General features: G+C 35.4%; 1 protein-coding gene across 1 annotated transcript; it reads right to left on the bottom strand.

Moving 5' to 3' along the window:
* Positions 1-348: 348 nt before the first annotated feature.
* Positions 349-19281, bottom strand: ZBBX (zinc finger B-box domain containing). The gene is given in 19 exon segments (XM_026060757.1): positions 349-454; positions 1299-1401; positions 2539-2775; positions 5395-5550; positions 6108-6270; positions 7137-7378; positions 7791-7960; positions 8800-8906; positions 9240-9343; positions 9586-9719; positions 10208-10326; positions 11134-11138; positions 11757-11925; positions 12399-12566; positions 14476-14585; positions 14711-14759; positions 17172-17265; positions 18189-18302; positions 19204-19281. Coding segments are annotated over 19 exon segments (2388 nt in total). The 5' UTR covers positions 19272-19281; the 3' UTR covers positions 349-378.
* Between the last annotated feature and the right edge of the window lie 451 nt (positions 19282-19732).

The following is a 19732-nucleotide window of genomic DNA, read 5'->3' as shown; positions in this document are numbered from 1 at the left end:
CACATTAAGATACTCCCCCAACGTAAGAACACTACATTAAAACCTTCTTGCACATTACCTGTGACCTTAGCAACATAAAAATGCATTTGGAGATGAAATTCAATTCTCAGGCAAGTAACCTTATATTAATAACTAAAGAATAAAAAAACCTAAAAAATAATAGTACAGTAAGACTTTTAAGTTTTCTTTTATTCTGTTATTTCTTATTACATTCACACTAAGAAAAAAGTCAAAACCAGGTGATTAAGCATTTTTATTCACAGACTTACAAAATAATCCTTATAAATAACATCAGCAGCACTCAAGACACCTCTCCATCTGCTTCTTGTTTTTGCAGCTTATGTAAAGAATAACAATTGCATTAAGTTCTCTGCATGTTCACTGTAACGCAAGAACCTGTTGCTTATCCTTCAGAATTTCTTCCTCATCATCCATTTGGCTTTCATCCCAGCCCCTTAAAAGAAAGATACCACAGTGATCATCAGCAGCAAAAATTCCTCAAGCTACTCTACTTGCAGCCTTAGTGATATATGTTCACACATGCATAATAAAGCCACAAACATAACTTTGACTGTATGTATTGCATATATACATAAAATATAGGCAACTATATTCATTTTTTCCCCTCAGCTTTTACCACATACATTTTCAACTCTTAACCAAGTGAGAGGTAAACAATATTGTCACTATTATGCCTTAGAGAAACCCCACATCCTAAAACAGGTAAACTAAGAAAAAAAAAAACATTTTAAAAGCACAGTGCAGAATACAGAATCACTGTTTCCACTCCATATACAGTCAACCTCACTGTCTCTCACTTATCTTTACTAGTTGTAAGATCATAGTACAAAGCCCAATGCTAGACAAAATTTTGGGGAAACTCCTTTTCAGTCACCTTCTTAGTCTCTGAGGCAATAAAACAGACATAGCCTATGGTGATTTAAATGTTATTGGCTCACCTGCTCACAGCTACTGTTGTTAAAGGTACCTTTCAACCAAAGAACTCAGATGATTTTTAACAGACACATTTATAAGTCTCAGTGCTGTATATTAACCAAGCTAATGTATTAAAAACTGTAACCCCAGCATTTATAATCTGGGGTCTCAACAATAAAATACATCATTTAATTTGAAATGCTGAGGAGTACTGACTTAGAACACCAAAATATAAAATATCATGCTGACATTTGTAATCATTAATCAGAAAGTCAAGACTTTTCACTTAGGTTCTGGCAAGATGCTTGGGGTATTGAGTATTCCACAATATCATAAAACTATAACCAGAAGGTTTAACTTGCCTTAAAGTATCAGCTCCACCGTGGTCTTTTAGTTCCAGATTTTTGTGGAAATCTGTACTACAGAAATCTTCAGAAGTTAAGCTGCAAAGTTTTTCCTGAAGACCTGAAATATTTTAGGTCATTTTAGTACCACATATAAACAAAAGATATATGTCTTTTGCATATAAACCAAATAAAAAAAAATAACCACTCTAGCTGGTTTAGGATGTCACTACAAGCCCTCAAATAAGTTATGACTTTGTATTATATGGTTCCTGTATCACTAGAAGGGGTGTAGAGGGTTTGCTTCTAAGACTTTTATGCCAGTGCAGTATCAAATTTTGTATGTAGGGTCCACTAACTCCTATGCACCCTCAAAATACCATAGCAAAGATAGAAGTCAGGTAGCCGACTAATGGTATACATTACCCAAAAGAGGTACTCCAAAAGAGACTAACAGGATATATTCTAACAGCTCCATCAATCCAAAAAGGTGATCAACTGGGGTCACAGTCTATGCTTCTTTAGAACACACATGTAAGTATACTATTATTTTCAGTTTCATATAGTTGTAAGTTTCCAATAGAAGCCTCTAAATAAGTGAAAAATATTCCAGGAAAATCTGAATGAAGACTTAGAGGAAGAACAGGGTAGTCTTACAGTAACAAGTTCCCTCCCTATTCTCCTCTGTGCATAGGCAGCATGGATCTTCATTCTTCAACCACCAAGAGAAACTCTTGCAGAGACATGGGTTTGCTGAGAACTTATAAAAAAAGGGACAGTTCTCCTAAAACATCATATTTTGTTGTGTCTTATCAGCAGCAGTTCTCCTCAGGACAGTTCTATAAGATTTCCACTCCACCTTCCCCACTACTTTTACATCAAAACAAATCCAGCTCTCGATGAACATCTGATGTGTTCATTATTACATATCCAAAGAAAGGATACCTATTCAAAAGAAACTCATGATCTGAAAGAGTACCCAGCACATCCAGCAGATTTCTGGAACAAAAATACAGGGGATAAAAGATTCATAAACCTGCATGCTGTAGTTTGCTTAACTAAATTAACAGAGGGTTAAAATACAATCCAGTGGAGATAAATCACTCTGTTCAACCACAAAAACAGTCTTTCATATCTCAAAAGGATTAGTACATTTTTGCACCAAAGCCAATTAGAGCTCAGAAGACAAATGAAATAACTACTTGTTTTGCAGTGTGCTTCTTGTAAATATGAAAGAAAAAGTAGCATTGCCACTTACTTGTATAACTTTGTAATTCTCTTTCCAGAGTAAGCAGGGCTTCTTGGTCAGCACTATATCTCCAAAAATCCTCATCCTGCTCAGTTGCATCAAGGCACTTGTCTTTTGATATCTCAGTAACAACTCTTAACGGATGCATAGGTGAACTCCTTGGTCTTGGCTGAGTGTTTGTTGGACAATTTCCGGCCAATTTATAGTATAGCATATTTGTCGACCACGGTCTTCTAGAGCCCTTCCCTGACATAACACAAAAGGTCACAACTCCTAACAAATTCAAGATTGTATGTATAAAGAGAATTTCATCTCAGCTCACTGATGACATTAATTTTAGTTCAAATTATCAATTGATCCAAATTGTTTATTAATATTAGGTAAAGCTGAATTGATAAGTGTTAATAAAAACATTAAAATCATAATGGGAAGTAGCCTCTCACACTTCAGGGGCACCTTTCTGAAAAAATATTCAGGTTAAAGACTATGTACGATGGCATAACTTTTGGAGGAGAGGAGAAGAGAAGCTAAGGACTAAGGTTTGTGGAAAGCTTAAAACTTTTGTTCTGTCATTTTTAATTTAGGGGAACATGAATAAAATATTGATACTTCCAATTTTTTTTTCTGGAATTCAAAATTGACAGTCACAATTTCACACATAGCATTTTTAAAATGAAAATGCCAAATTGGTTGCTTAAGATGAGAAAAATGTAAGCTACTTTCCTTCAGACAGAGACAGCTGAAATTGAGAAAAGTAACTGGAAAGTGCAGATGCAGTGATGCATTACTTGTTTCCTTGGTTTTTTAAGTTTATGTAATAGTAATTATTGCAGTATCATGAATAAATCTTATTAGATCAAAATCAAATTGTACTAGTTGCTGCAAAACTCATAGTAATACATAATCTTGTCCTAGACAAAATATCCAAAGCTTAGATATAAGGAGGTAGGGGCAGGAGTAGACACCAAGCACAATAAAAGGAATTATTACAGTAAGAGATAATTCTTAACTCAAAAGCCAATTCTTTTGAAAAAAAAACACTATGTATTCAAAGCATCTTACCCAAAATACAAATACATGGATGAAGATATAAAAATAATCCCTAAATTCAACAAACTCACAACAGAGGGTACTTCTACTTTTTTTTTTTTTTTTTTTTTTAGAAGTAGATCACATTTGCTTGACATCTTGGCAGGTCAAGAAAATTTTCAAAAATCTTTCAAAAGGAAAAATTAAGCACTGCAGTGCAAACGCTGCTTAAATTCTTACAATATTTTCATGTATTTTAAAGAACAGGAAACTCAAACAGTTAAAAATAATGAGGCCTTATACTTCGCCTATAATATTCCAAGCAGTGTTTTTTTACTGACATTTTCAAAAGCTCAAAGGGATTCAGATATGCATACTGTCACTGCAAAAGACAACTTTCATTATGATGCATTGTAAATGTGCCTTGTGTGTAACTGGTGGTTATGCTGTAGACATACCAGAAGCCATAGACATACCAGAAGCCATACAAACTTTTAATGTTACAAAAATACGTCATTATGTTTATATAAAAGTATTTTTAATGAATGAATATGATTTATACTGTCAGAAGAAAGGGAAGATGGTGGTTAGGAACAGTTACAACTCGTGTAGAACAATCTCAGACTATATTGCTCTCAAGCCTAACTGTTCCTGTATCATCATATTTATTATACAGAAACAAAAGTCAGACTGATATTTCTGTGATCTTTCAGTATTCAGCTCATTTACAGCAATCCAAAAGTGTAAAGTGTAAAGAACATTCTCAAATGACAAAAGCTAAGTATCAGTTATTTTCTTCATATAACTAGCTAAAAGCATCCTGGGATTTTAAATATCTGTCAAAACTGCAGAATGTTTGCAAGATTGTGTTAAAAATGCTGAGTAAAAGCAAAAAAACAAAAAACAAAAAACCCACAAAGTTTTCTAGTTTTATATCTCTAAACACAAAAACAGGGGGAAGAAAATTTCTCAGTTATTTTTCCTAGTTATTTTTCCTAGTATTTCTATTAATCCACTATCAACTTGCTTTATATCTTAGAGGAGTATTGTGAGGTTTGTTTTCTGTATATTTGGTATACAAGCAAAATACTGAGGAGATGAACCTTTGACAATTAAATCATTGGTACAAAGACTTCTTTTACAAAAACTTTTACAAAGGCTGAAGTCCTACTGAGGAGTCAGTTATAAATCTTCAAAGAACTTCAGTATGAATTTTATAACACAACACTGAGGGGGGTATGACCACCACAGGTATCACAGACTTCATGGTATGTAATGAAAAGGAAGACACAAGCTCTTTTCAGTACAAGTCACAGATCTGATAATAATACAATTATCAAACAACACAACTGAAGAAAGCAAGTCTTTGGATATCTCACTTCACCTCTGGGAAGTTACAGTGTTTACCAGGTCTGACCACAGCCATATCTGCTAAATGCTTTTGCACTTGGTGGAATCCACCTTGACAGTCATAGTCCGGTTTACAGATTGGTAATGTCATTTCCTCTGAAAGGATGCATTTAAGCTAGAGATGCTGGGCTACACTCTTCCTTATCACAGAAAGATGCATCAGTTGCTGTAACTCAAGTATACCATTTAAAAGGCAAATTAAAAATGGACAGATTCTAAAAATACTTTTCTCAGAAAAAAGTATTAAAATCCCAGAAGAGAAGAAACCAGCACTACAGCTTGCATCTTACAAACCTAGGGATCCAAACTGAGCAAGTTACTAAACTGTGTGCTTTGGTTAAAGGTATCAAGATTACAAACATGCTTAAAAATAGTAAGATAAAAATAACCAGTAAAGTAGAACCTCAAAACTGTTGCTATCCTTACCTGGGTACACTACCATCAGGGGAGACATTCTATTTGGAGAGTTTTGTCTTTCCAAACCATTTGAAGGTCTGTTCAATTGATCTTCTAAGACATCATGAACTAGGGAGTCATCAGCATATTCACTTAAGCTTCTGTCAATAACCCACTTTCCATCTCCTGAAATTAAAAAGCATTAGAGAAATATTTGCATGTTTTGTGTTTGTATCTACTGTTACTATAATTGCTACATTGAATATACGTACAATTAAAAGTAGTAACGTAAGCAAGTTTTTTGCACGTTATGTGAAAAAATTCACATAGCACACTAACTAGCTTAAAATCAAGTGATATACTTGATCAAATTAATATTCATGTTCAAACACTTTGCATGTTGTTTCATATACACCATTAAAAGCAACAGCATAATGATACCTTTTTACTTGGTGATGTGTATTACAGAGAGAAAAGCAGAAATTCATACTGAAACCAAATTTTCAGGGGATACAAAAAGGATATAAATCTTGGATGATATATTAATGTAATTTACCTCAAGGTACTGAATTTATTTTATCTCTCCACACTACTGGTTGCATCTGTTGGCATGACAGTTACCCCACAATGACTTTTAAAAATAAGCTAGATCCAGGTAAGGCAGTTACATGAAGAGAAGAATGTGTTACAGAGGCAGTACTCAATATGTACAGTGTTTAAGGGTTTTAATCATACGCCATTACCTGAAATGGAAATACTATTTTTTGCAGCATTGGAGTCAGCACGCAGTGAAGAACATGCTTTGAGCATTACTTGTTTAGGGCTTACACCTAAAACAAAGAAACCTTCAAGTCCCCAATACCATGTAGAAACAGGTTTCTCTCTGTGAGCTACTTCCTGTAACAACTTGAAAAAACAAAAAAATTACAAAAGGAAAAGGCTACATAATTAATATAAACTTGCAAGGGAAATTTAAGTTTATATTAATATAAACTATCATTTCATAAAACCTGGAATGATTCTAATTGCCTGTTATAATTGATGTATTTTTCCATAAGGTTGACGGCTTTACATGACACATGCTTTCAAATCCTAGAGACTTCTGTTGCTAATGCAGCCAGAGTTTTCAGAGTCTCTTCTTCCACTGATTGAATGTAGCAGTGAGAAGCAGCTTTTGTTTGCTTGCTTTTACTTATCTTTGTGTATATCAAGAAAAGTAATACTACCTCACAATGACATCAAATCTAATGTCCCAGTCTTCACCATTACTATTCACTTCCATTCTTCTTTTCAACAAGAGAACATTTAAATGTTTTAGATTTGATAAGAGTATCTATAATTTGTGGTATCCAACTGAGAGGAAGTGGCCTTGATACTAAAATGTGAAGAGCAGGGTGGTTTGCTTTGGTTTTTGTTTTCTTTCTTTCCCCTGTCTGAGACTAGCCTGTTTTTTCTTTTACTTTTTGGAACAACTACCAACAGAAGACTGACAATACTGAGTGGAATGAATGAAAGCCTTTATATCCTCCCGAGACGAAATGTGTGATATGGTGACAATCCTCTGAGTAGAACTATATTCTTGACTGTTTGTTGTTTTTTTTTTTTTTTTTTTTTTGGGGGGAGGGGGGAAGTACAGTGCTTTATAGTACCGACGCAGTTGCTAGCATCTCAGCTGATTCAGAAACATGTTATGTTGGCACATGCTGAAGTTGGAAAGTAGATAGGCAACATAGTTTATATATTTAGCAACTAAAGACATAATATTTTACCACTAAAGACTTTGCAATTACAGGCAAAGCCAAACTCTGGCTATTGCAGGCACTGTCCAATTCTCATGGATCTTTGTCTTCCCATAATTGCGTCTTGAAGAGATATTTGCTGCTTACTGGTTTAGTAGGGTTAGATAACTTCTCAGATAGTTTACAAGAGCTAAGCCTTCTTCCCATAGTCTTTATTTTAATGCTCTCCTTTTGCACTGCATTCCTTTCAAGATGACTGCAGAAAACCATTTTTTCTGTAAAAGCACAAATAAAATATTGAACATAGGAACATTTAATGGAAATTTATATTAATTAAAACTTGCAAGCCTACAGTGTTGTTGTTCATGAATTTAAAATAAGAACTCTCCATTAAAGCTAGCCCTAGGCATAAGACAAAGAAGAAAAATGACCAACTTCCAGCATCTTCGAGATGCCAACAGAGTAGACTTACTGGGTAGTAGTACCTGTTCTACATCCAGTGTGTCCATTTCTGTACATTGTTGCCTATGAATACATTAGATCTTGATAATACTTATCATTTAAAAAAAGATCATTAAAATATTTTTTCAGACAACTATCACAGTCGATTACCACATCCTATATGAGAATGACAAAACCGTATATAAAACAATTCTGTAGAGTGCAGAAGTGACCTTCAAGACTTACCTTGAGAAATTTCTTTAGAAGAAACAGGATTTCTATCAAGAGGAAAAGGTAAGAGATATTGAGTGTCAGCTGTAGAAGTCAAATGACAAGATGACTTTCCCATTATGCCTACAATTTCTGTTGGCAAAAGGTCTGGTACTGTGCTCCTCCGATCTGCAGTTGCTGCACCACTTTGAGAAGGAGGGAACAGGAAAGACCAGAAGAATAAAATATAGCAAGGCCAATCACATCTAACCACAGGTAAATTTTAGGAGATCAGAGGAGTTGCACATGTACATTTATTAGGACTCTTAGTTTGCCTGCAATTACAAGATTAATCATGCGAGAGTATCTTTAAAGTACACAGTACAACACTGACAAACTACAGACTTGTCTGTATGCAAGTCCCTGCTCCTACTGGGATAAGAACATGCAAAAGAGAAATTTCACCTGTAATTCAAGACTTACACATATAAAGAAATGCATCTTACATGATTTAAACATTTGAAGCGATAAAGCAAACCAAACAAAGAAATTCCAAAGTGACATCTCTAACTACAGACAGTTAGCATTCCTCGGTGGCTCACCAACATAGTCGAGGACACAAACTTACTATTCACTAACTTTAATGGTTAGTGCTTCATATGTCTGTTAACTGCCAAACTGTTTTTAGAGCTTCTTATAAAACATTCGTTAAATCGTCAGGTCATTCACCAAATGAAAACTTTCAAAGATGACAAAGAGCAATCACAGACAGAATCTTGGAAGAAATGCAAAGGAAGGGAAAGAACTCAACTGACAGTGTCATAACATTAACACAGACTATGTCTTGTGATAAGGATGAGAAGATTAATTTCCTAACCATGCCTTAAAACAATTTACAGTCAAGGATTCCCCAAGATTCACAGGAAATATGAAGGAGATGACTGTCTGCAAAGAGACGAGCTTGTTATTTAGGAATGTAACTATTTCAGAAGCAAAATAGGATTACTCCCTTTTCTCTTCCAAACAATCTCTGCATTTTTGATACCTTCCAAACTGCTCGAGTGGTTCAGTTTTTCTTTGCTTATTCATTCCTATAGCCCCAGCTTCCATCACCAAAAAGTTAGATGATTCGTCCAAGTCCTTGCCATAAGACTAATTAAAAAAATAAATACATATTCAGCAAAGATTAATATTCCAAAAACATTAACTCAAGTGAATAAAAGCCTGCAGATTTTTTTTTGCACAGTTTCTAAACTATTTGGGTCACTGGACACAACAGGAAAGAATCACAGGGAACCTTTCGTAAGCTACTTTTTCCACTTACGTATTGAAAAGATCAACAACACACCAAATAATTTTCTTATTAGAGATTTAGTTGTTGCTAATTTAGATTTTTAACACGTCAACCTGATTAAAGAGAACAGGACTTTTAAACCAAATCATTTAGGATCACTGTAAAGATAAAGTCATTCATTATATACTTACATCATCAAGGACCTCAATTTTCAGAGAGGACTCTCTACTCTCAGAAACAGTGTTGGGTACTTTCTCTCTAAAAACAGCTGCCCAATATCTCTTCATATCTTCAACTACAAAATATAATTAAATTATTTGACACACTCATTTTCTCTGGTTTTAGATACCTGATACACCTACAAAAATTCAAATATTTTGCTTATTATGAAGCATCACAAATTTCTCCCTCAACTGTTACATTCTTTTTTTCAGGTAGAAACTAGTTAAGTATGTAACTGTTCAGCAAACAGAGAGGAAAAGAACCCTGAGAAAAGATGCTTAATAGTTAGATTCAGTAAACAGAAATCCAGTACACCTGCTAAGTCATCATCTTCATCATCTTCTTTTCCACCTCCATCTCCTCCAGTCACAGCAGCCTGATGTTCATTCAGTGTTTGTACAAGCCTTAAATCATTAACCTGATTACTAGAAACTTGATCAATGGGAGTTCTAAAAAAGAAAAAGAAACCAATTTAAAGTCATCAGTATTTTATATGTAATATCTCAGCTTCAGTATTTACTACCACTAACAAGCAGCAACTTCTCCTAATTTCAATGTCACCCCGCGCTTCAGGGATTAACAACATATTTCCATTATATTTAAGTATCCTGAAGATCATACTTCCTTTCCTCTGTGAAACTCCTTCTGTAGCAAATGCCCCTAAAACAAGCTGTCAAATATCATCATTAGTACTTCAAATGCTACAACAAACAGAGCAAAGAGAACCCTTCCAATTACTCCCTCTGGAATAATTCTGAAATATTAAGTCACCAAATCTGGTTTCAATGATTACGTTAATTAAAATAAAATACCCTGTATACAAGCATCTTAATTAACAAAATGTCACTGAAACTTTTTTAATATTAGATATAATATCAGGAGTTAATGTTTAAGTATTTCTGACTTCTTCTATTAGTACCAGCAACTTCAACAATACCTTCTGTACTTCTTAAGCAAGAGTTTTTCCATGTAGCTCAGGCTGTCCTCCTTGAATTCAATTTGGATAGGTTCTTTCGTAAAAGTAAGGCGGGTCTGTACCTCACAAACTCCTACAGACTCTAATAAAATAATAAACAAAGCTTTTATGCAGCTATTCAGATTTGTAAACTTGCTATTAACTACATTATTTTTGAATGAATGCCACATTAGCCTATGCCTAGCTAAGTCTTTGCATAATTTCAAAATTTAAAATGCCAGCAATATTATGCTACACAAAAATATATATCTAGAAGCTTTGACCGTAAGAAAAGAAATTAAGAACTACTACAGATTTACTGGATTCAGCTGGAAAAAAAAATTGACAAACTGCCAGAACTTTTTTGGGGGGTGGGGGGGGGGGGAGAACACGCTTTAATTAGATTTAGACAGGACTGCATATCTAATGGTTAGCCAGCTTCTCCTGTATGACTGAAACATCAGTAAACAAACAGTAGATTGTGAGATTCATGTAAAGATTCCACAGACAAGCAGTAACTTATATGAGTAAGTCCTGCATCTAATGATGTGAGACACATTCATCAGATGTATGTTACCTGTGCCAGGCAAGATTTCTATTAATTCTTAAAAACTTGGTTCCTGGATGTATGAAATCTAAAAACTAGTATTTAAGCAATATAGTCAGCAGTGGGAATAGCCAGTAAAACCTCATTCATTACAGCTTCTCACATAAAGAAAGACTACGTGCTGGAAAAAATAGATTCCATGACTCCAAAGATAAACCCTCACCATACCACAGGAAAAAATATCAGTATATTTTGTGTCTGAAAAAATACAGAAAGAATGAACACCATCCATGGGTTAGAGGACAGACTATATTGCAGAAATCCAATCAGACAAGAGTTTTCTCATTTTTTTCATGCATACTTCAACTGATTGTATTTTTTCACTGGGACAGACAAAGATGAAGAGCTTGCGAAAGGCAAACAGAAAACGTACTTTGACACAACATGTGAAATCTTGAGGCATGTACATTCCTCATCTCAACTGAAAGCTGAGACTTTAATGTGAATAGTAACGCGAAGGTATAAAGTCTTCTGTGTCATTGTTTCTCACATGAAACGATAGGGATGCACATGGTACAGGCTAGCCAAGATCAGAGTTCAATACAAGAATTCTGATGAAGCAACAACCTGCCCATTATTAAAAGAAATACTTACCCTGATATAAGACTAGACTATAATACCTGAAAAGTCACTTATAGAACTACAACTTGTTGCAATAAAAGTTTCTTTGGACTTTTTACCTTCTTAAAGTAGTATAATGAATGGTGAGTCATCTAGCCTACTGTGCCAGCATATAGCTGGAACCACAGCTTTACTTCCTAGTTGCATGGGGTACGGCTAGAAAGTCAGCGATTCCTATTTCAGTAAAAATAGTAAGTTGTTAATATTCTACAAACTGAGGTATTTCTTTTAAGAATGGGTATTACCCCTCAAAATAGCTATTAATGTTTTTAAAGTGCAATTAAAACAGAAATAAATTCATACCTGATAGGACCTCACTGGAATTCAGTGCAGTTCTGTGATCACAATATCCATTTCTCCACTGCATCAAAGCTTCCTGAAAAGACTGTGTAGATTCTTCCTCATTAAATGTACCATGTAGTAATAACCCACTCTCCTGTTTGTCAAGGCCTGTCCAGATTGATTCTGAGGGCTAAAAAACAGTTCCACAACACAATTAACACAGTACTTCTGATTTTAGTCCTCTTCCCAGTTATATACAACAGTAACAACCTTTTTAGTATCAACTCTGGCAATGGGGTACCCTGTTTTCTGGGCTTAGTTGAGCCACCCTGGAAATCAAATCACCCAGTTTGTGTGATCTTGCCAAAGACTAAATTTGCAATGTTCCTTCAAGAGTACACTAAGAAAAAACAAAAAAGTCTGAATAAGCAGTCTGAATTAAAAGCATTTAATTTATGTTTTTAATAGGCAGAAAGCACTAGCCACAGCCTACGTCTCTAGCTATGTCACAGAGACATAAATAGGGGTCAATTGATCGTGCAAGACTGACGACCTGATCCCTCATTTGGCACAATGCAGGAAAACCTGAAGGCCACTCTGCCTAAGATGTCACAAATGTCAGAAGAGAAATTTTTGTCTGTCTGTTTCTAAATTGTACGCTACCTCAGCACTACCTACTGATGTTAGCAGAGATGAAGACTTTTCTGATGTGAGCTGATGCCCAGTATTTATTTTCTTCTGCTCAAGATGAGTTTTTGATTCATCCAGATTTACTTCTTTGATGAAATGATGGGCAACTTTCAATTTTCCAACAGGTATATGGGCTTCTGTCTGTTAACAAAATATTATGAAACCATTAATTTATTATAAACAAACTTTCCACCGAAAGTATTAAAAAAAGTGGCAGAAGCAAGAGAACAGAGTGATGGCAACAGAAACACCTAATTTCAATATTTCAATAGTGCAATTTAATCTGCACTATATAGTGTCCATGTAAGTGAACATTCAGTAATCTGAATATTCCATTTGGTGTGACACAGGACAGTTTAGGTAAGATGTTATATAAATTAGTTTAAATGATACGTCAGATTCTGCATAAGCTATGTAATTAATTAATGGAGTTCAGTTTGACAGTTCTGCTTAATGAAGCTCTTCTGTATAGATAGCCACTCTAACAGTTCAATAATCTCACTATGACTGCAATATCCTTTCCTCCTTTGAAAAAAATTGAATCATAGCTACCATTTTCTATTCTAAATGCAAAAGATCACCTTTCATGTCTCTACTTACAGCACTCTGTTAGCTGCCTTTATTAATAGAGGCAACATTACTAAATTAGTTTCAGAGTAGAACTAGAGAGAAGAGGGAAGTAGACAAGTGATGAGGAAAAAAAAAAAAGTATCAAGATAGTTAAGATGGAATCCTGACTTAAACGGAATGAGCACAGCACTCCATGACCCTCAGTTTAGATCCGTGTATTTTTGCACCAAACTGCTGACCTCTAATCCCCACACATCAGCTTCCAACATCTCAATATAGTTTACCTCTAAAAATGAGATAAATGAGTTATTCTTTATAAAAATACATGGACTTAAGAGATGTACTGCTTGCATTTGGTTACCAACAGCGTGCTATGTATTTTTGTAACTGCCTTAAATTCTCACCTCAATTTTTCCATCAAATGATGTCATCTTTCAACTCATATACTATAAGTAAAGATCATTCTACAAGTAAAGATCACTCCAACAAGGGTATATTTATCAGACCAAGAGGTTTGATTTGCTACATTACTAAGAGGATTCTATTTCTGGAAAGCAGGAATGAGATAATCAAATAAATTTTAGAGGGATAACAGAATGCCATATTCAGTGACAGGATGACACTAAGAGAGACATCATCCAGAAGTATAACTTATCTTCATGAAAACTTCATACAGTAAAACTGATATGGTTAGACTGACTAAACTCTTTCAAGATACTATCTACACACTCCATATTTACGATGTTTTCATTCTCATGATGCAGTAGTTTTTATTCCTTCCAATGACTGGGAAATAGGAATCTAAACTTTTTTCATAATTTATAGAATTCCTGATATGGCTTCTCTTGGATTCATTAAATAAAGCCATGAAACAGCCATAATTAACCTCGGAATGAAAGAAAGTGAAAACAAGAATAATTATACATATTTGAAAAGATAAAAAAGTAAAACATGGCATTTTTTGAAAAAAGTCAAACTTGGAAGAAATTTAGGAGGATAAAAATAGTGATTTTTTCCAAAAGAAAATCCAAAATATATGTGCAATTTTGTCCAAAAAGGGTTGTTACAACCCATTTATGAAATACAGTCAAACATTACACATGAGAAAAACTTTAAGTTTGTAACACTTATTAAATGCGTTACAATAATTCTAGGAGGAAACTTTCTTGCACTGTGCATATATTTACACATATACACATGTTTGTGTATGTGTATATTTACACATGCATATGGAAAAAATCTAGACACCAAATACAAAGAAAACAGTTCAAACATTCTCAGACAAAAAAATTAATAAAAAAATAATTATCTACACAACAGGTTGATGGTGAAGGTTGATGAAGTGAATTCCAGGCCAGATGACTTGCCTTTCTATGCTACACATAGCTTAGAGTTTCAAAAAACATGAAGTAATTCATGGGACTATATATTATAAAACTACTACATTACATTGCTATATAGTAATTTTTTAACCACTTACCAGCAATGCACTGTTAGTTTTGCATTGTCCACCTGGTATTCCCTTCATTTCAGAAGTTTCATAAGCTACAGCATTTGCCATTTCACGCTTAAATGACTGTTTCATTGGCTCTGGAAAAGAAAACGGCACCCCAGTCTCTCACTGGCTTCTTTATTACTTAATCATAGCAACTTCCAAAACAGATACTCTATTAGAAGTTAGCAAGTTTTCAATTAGTTAACAAAGATGTCTTTACCTTGATTCTGTTCTTTAAGTATGTTCAGTTTCACTTTTCCTGAAGAAACCTACACAGAAAAATATTTATACAAGTGCTAAGCTACTGGAGTATGAATATTAAAAAGAAGTCTAAGGTGGTAATGAAAGTGCATGTAACTTTAAACACTAAAATGCTAGTGTTTATATGAAAGTGCTAGATAGGTTTGTAAAGAGAAAACTATGCACTGACAGCGATTAAGTACGTGACCCATCCATCCCCACCAAAACCCCCCCACCATGACATTCACCCCCCCCCCCCAAATGAAATAACACCATCTTTATTTGCCTATCTAGATGGGTAGCAAGGACCTTCTCAAGCACAGACATGTAGGGCTGTTTCATAATCACAGTGACCTAAGTTCAGCCAGTGAGGTCTACTGCACAGAATAAAAAGCCATTGCACAGACATCTGCCTAGGGGGTGTGAGTGTTTGGGCTTCTGCTTCCTATCACCACCCTTCCAGGATCTAGCACCCCCAAAGACTGATCACTTTCAACATTTTTGCTCCTGAATTTTTCCCTCCAAACAGATAGGAGTCCACATTGCAACCTCACTTTTCTTCTCTTGCAGGCATTTTAATTTTGCCCCCTTGAAAATTCTGCCTAGGCATCTTCTCCTTAGCCATCACAGCTGTAATCTGAAGTCTCTGAAGTAGTAACAGCTCTAAGTACCTTGTCTTAGAGAAGGGGAAAGAGAAAGAGGCAGCTTGAAGAAAACTTTCATTCTGACCCTCTTTCTTCTACTCACAGTCAAGTAGGCAATTTTATTGAAGTTGTGTGTGTTGGCTGAAGAGACCTTTGCAAACTGCTGTGTCTTCAAAAGAGTTCAAACAGCAATAGCCACAGCTTAGTCTGAAGTTATCAGTGTCTGATTCCCCTTTTAGACTTATAAAAGCTTTATCTCTGCTAGTTTCAAAGTCTTTCTTAATTAACAGTTCATCTCAACATAACACATATAGCATAGCTTCCAGAAAAAAAATCATAGGAGAAAACTCCTTATGTCCCATTCAGCCCAATCTATATGCATCTCCAGATATTTCCTCTTTCCTTTTGCAGACATTGACATATCTCTAAGTTGAATTAGTTTTGATTTGGGGATCCCCTGCAGTTTTTCATACTCATTTAGAGAATGAATAATGTCAACTCTGTTATTGTTACCACTATTTTGAATATTACCTATCCATGGAAGCAAACACTGGGTATATCCATGATGTGTAAAGCCTCCAGGACAAAAGCCCAGGTTATCAAAATAATGAGTTTACTTTACCAGAGCATGAAATATTAAGAGTAGGTTATTACAGTCAGAAGTGATAAAGCTCCCTACAAGGCCCACCCTTTACCCAATTAAAATTTGATCAGCTTTTACACATCTCAGCTCAAGTCTGCCCTGTGCTTAAGATTTTTGAAAAGTTTCAGCTAAACTGCCCTAATCATTTCCAAAGATAAGTGGGAAAATATCATGTTTCACACAAGAAAATAAACCTTTCAATGATTTGCCAGTAAAGTTCTACATGCTTCCCTATTTTATAAAAAGGGGCCTTACAGAACAAGAGTCCATTGCCAAACCTAAGGTGTGAGCCTTATTCTAGTCACATTTTAGAGTCTTGTGTATTCATGTTTTAAAACTCAGAGGCATCCAATCTCAGCTGGAATTCGTCTAACAAAATGCTTCAAAGGTCTGGTTAACCTGCACTTGAGCTATCAGCATCAGCCTTCATGGGATGAAGGTAAGGCCTTCCCAGCTACTGTGGGTCACATGGCAAGAGACTGTGCTTGTGCTCTCAGCCTCCTTCTGTTCTTACTGAGAGTAAAGAAATGCAGAAGCAGCAGGAGTTAAGATTATTGGACATGCAGAAGCAGAAAAACACAATGCTGAAGAGAAACCTGCATATGCCAGAGAATAAACCACAGAGGGAGATGGGAGTTTTACTGTGAAGACAGACACCATCGTGCAATGACTGAGTTAAAGCATCGATGAGTTAGAGAAGGAATTTGAAGTCTAGTATTTTTCAATGCGGTGTGTGTTTCATATAGGTTATAGCTATGAAGATGGTAAACTTGTACTCAAAACTACAGAAGAAGCCTGGTAATAGAGATCCATAGTGGGCATTAGACAAGGTCATATTAATTTGAAAGAGACTCCTGATGACTTCAACCAGTACCAAATTAGACTTACCATACTAACCTTACAGAAGCAATAAGAGTTTGCTTTTACCTATTGCAAGTAGAAAACAACAGATCACCAATCGGAACTTGATGTTCCTCCAGCTCAAAGGGAAACATAAGCTTGGCATGAAAAAATAAGCAATCTTTTAAATTTTATTCAGAATTTGCTTATACTTTTATTTTTACAGTATTTAAGTTTGGCATATTCAGTAGTACAAGTCTTCTAAATCTTGTTTTTAAATAGCTTTATCTGCAAATATACTGATAGTTTCTTACCTTATTATTGTTTTTTTGGTTTTGTGACAAAATTCTGGCTTGGATGGTCATTGGTCCTGCCTGTCCATATCTCCAGTGATAAGCCCTTGATTTCCTGTGAACCAACACCAAGAAATATATTACTAATCATGTCTTCTGCAGGCATGAGTGGGAAAAGCATGGAGGTTTTCCTCCAGTTTCTATCTTTTACCATGCTAGGTGCATATAAACCTACAGTGCAGATTTCAGTGAGCAACAGATTTGATAGTGACTACTATGATTGACATGGAAGATAGCAGGGAAGAATTTCAGACTAAGCAAAGATTAGAGTCAGTTATAGCCTTAGCACACTTGCATGGAGATTAGCAGGCTCCGTAGCTCATGCCATCCATTAACTCTAACAATGAAAGCTACTTTGGATTTAAAGAGAGAGACACACACACCCCCAAAAGCAGGGGGTGGGGGGAAAACAGGGAGCAGGGGAGGCTCAAGTGAAAGATTACAGAGCTGCAAATGGTAGGCCTTTACCATTACCAAGGCTAAGGCACTAAGGTACCCAAGGCACCATGCAACAGCACTTATCTCCAGTGACAAAGTATGTCAGGCAGAAATATAAAGAAATGGAAGCAGAGACTGCAGATATTTGCTAATAAACAGATCAAGCCAGCAGCAGAGCTGAGATCTAAACTTTCAGCCTAGCACTTGCTTCACTACATTATACTTACTTTCTTTCTGAGCCATTTTTCCCATCATGCAGAAAACAGTCTTTCTGAAAAGCTACACAGATGCATGCAAAACAGGATTAAAGCACTATCAAGATGAGCATCCTCTTCAAAAACAGAAATTAGACTGGAACAGTGCAAGAGAAAAAGAAAGCCACAGAATAGCAAGTTTATCATCGAGCAGGCTGAGGGAAGAAAGATGGAGAGAGGAAACTAAACATAACTTTGAATTCTAAACTTTGGGGGGGTTGAGGGGGAGGGAAGGGGGAACACCATGTCTCATGGAATTACTTTTTTAAATAGAAGTTTCACATACTTTCTCTCTTCTTTTTCTCTATTCATGTTTGATTGTAGTTGCTGTAATTTCTTCTCCATCTCCTTGTTTTCTAGTTCTAACTGTACTTTCTCCAACCGCAGTTCTCTGACATTTCTGGAGTAAAATACGGATTAGAAATTACATGAAAGAAAATAAGGTACCTGAAAAGGTTTAAAGCAGCAAGACAAAAAATGTTGAGAAATTTGTCATTAAAGGTTGGTCACCCTTCTATCTCTCAGCAGGGCTGAAAACACAGCTCTGAAAAAATGGAAGGCAGGTCAGGTGCCTCCACGCACCCAAGAATACCTCACAGAGTGGTTTGCTGAACCAATAAGTACTCAGAGGATTTGGAGACTCTGCTCCAGCCTTCCCAGTAAACATAAAAAATATGAGGCCTGAGGAAGGCCACCCGCTGGAGAAAGACAAAAGGCCCTTCAACAAGACAGGCTCTGGTGAAAAAAAAGGATGTGCTCCTGTTCTGACTGGGACCTCTGCAGCTCAGCAGCACATGGACATGCTATTAACAGGCAGCCTAAGCTGCCTGCCAACTTGCATACCCTCCTGACACAGCCCTAAGGACAAAAAGATCGTATGGCAAAACACAGGCTGGTATGTTGGATTTATGGTTTGTTTGGGTGGTTTTTTGGACAGTGCTATGGCTATTCCAATAGAAGCTTTAGAGCAGCCAAAGGAAAACTGATGCAACTGTGTCAGTACTCAAAGATTTGTTGGTTAACTACATCAAAATAAACTACTGAATGCCTTAGTAGTTTGTTTTACGAAGTATAATTAGATATACAGAGTCATAAAGCCTATAACTTACCTCAGAAAGTAGATCAAAGCCTAAGAAAGAAGAAAGGTTTAAGGATAAAAGCTTAGAGAAAATACTAGAAAAGAAATGCATTATGGCTCCTCTTGCTCTTATGCAAGTAAGTTCTTCTACTTAATGTTGCATTAAAACTTATTAAAAATGTTGAAACAACATCTCTATCATAGTCAAAGAAAATGCACTTACTTTGCTTTTAATCTTACTGAGGTTCCTGTTTTTGAACCTGGGAGTACTACAAAGTCATTTGTGTTCATGATTCCTACAGTAATCTCTTCTAAAAAAGAAAATTAGAATAATCTACAGTTAGCAACCTGTTCAAATGGGAATTTGATTGAAATTAAAACAGTAAAAACTTATTACAAAGCTAAAAAAATATTAATATGTGGAAAGAGAAACAGAAAGCAGAAATTGTTTATAGGAAGTAGCAATAAAATGCTAAAGCAAATTTAAATTGAATACAACTGGAAAAGAAACTTTTTATTACATTTATGATGCCAAGGGAAAGATTTAGCTGTCTGTTTCACTTAGGCAATTTCCTCAAGTTCAAGGAAACTTGCTTAATATTAATAAAATGTATCTTTCTTGAACCAGACCCAGGAAAAGCACAGAGAATAAAATAATACTCAATAACAAATGCTATAAAATCAAAGCAAAACCATTGTGAATGGTTTGGGAAGATAAATATCATGCATCATATACAAATTCATATAACACA

This window comes from Apteryx rowi, unplaced genomic scaffold (assembly GCF_003343035.1).
Source record: "Apteryx rowi isolate R43461 unplaced genomic scaffold, aptRow1 scaffold_10, whole genome shotgun sequence".
In the NCBI taxonomy this organism is placed as follows: domain Eukaryota; kingdom Metazoa; phylum Chordata; class Aves; order Apterygiformes; family Apterygidae; genus Apteryx; species Apteryx rowi.
This window is presented reverse-complemented; position numbering and strand designations above follow the sequence as displayed.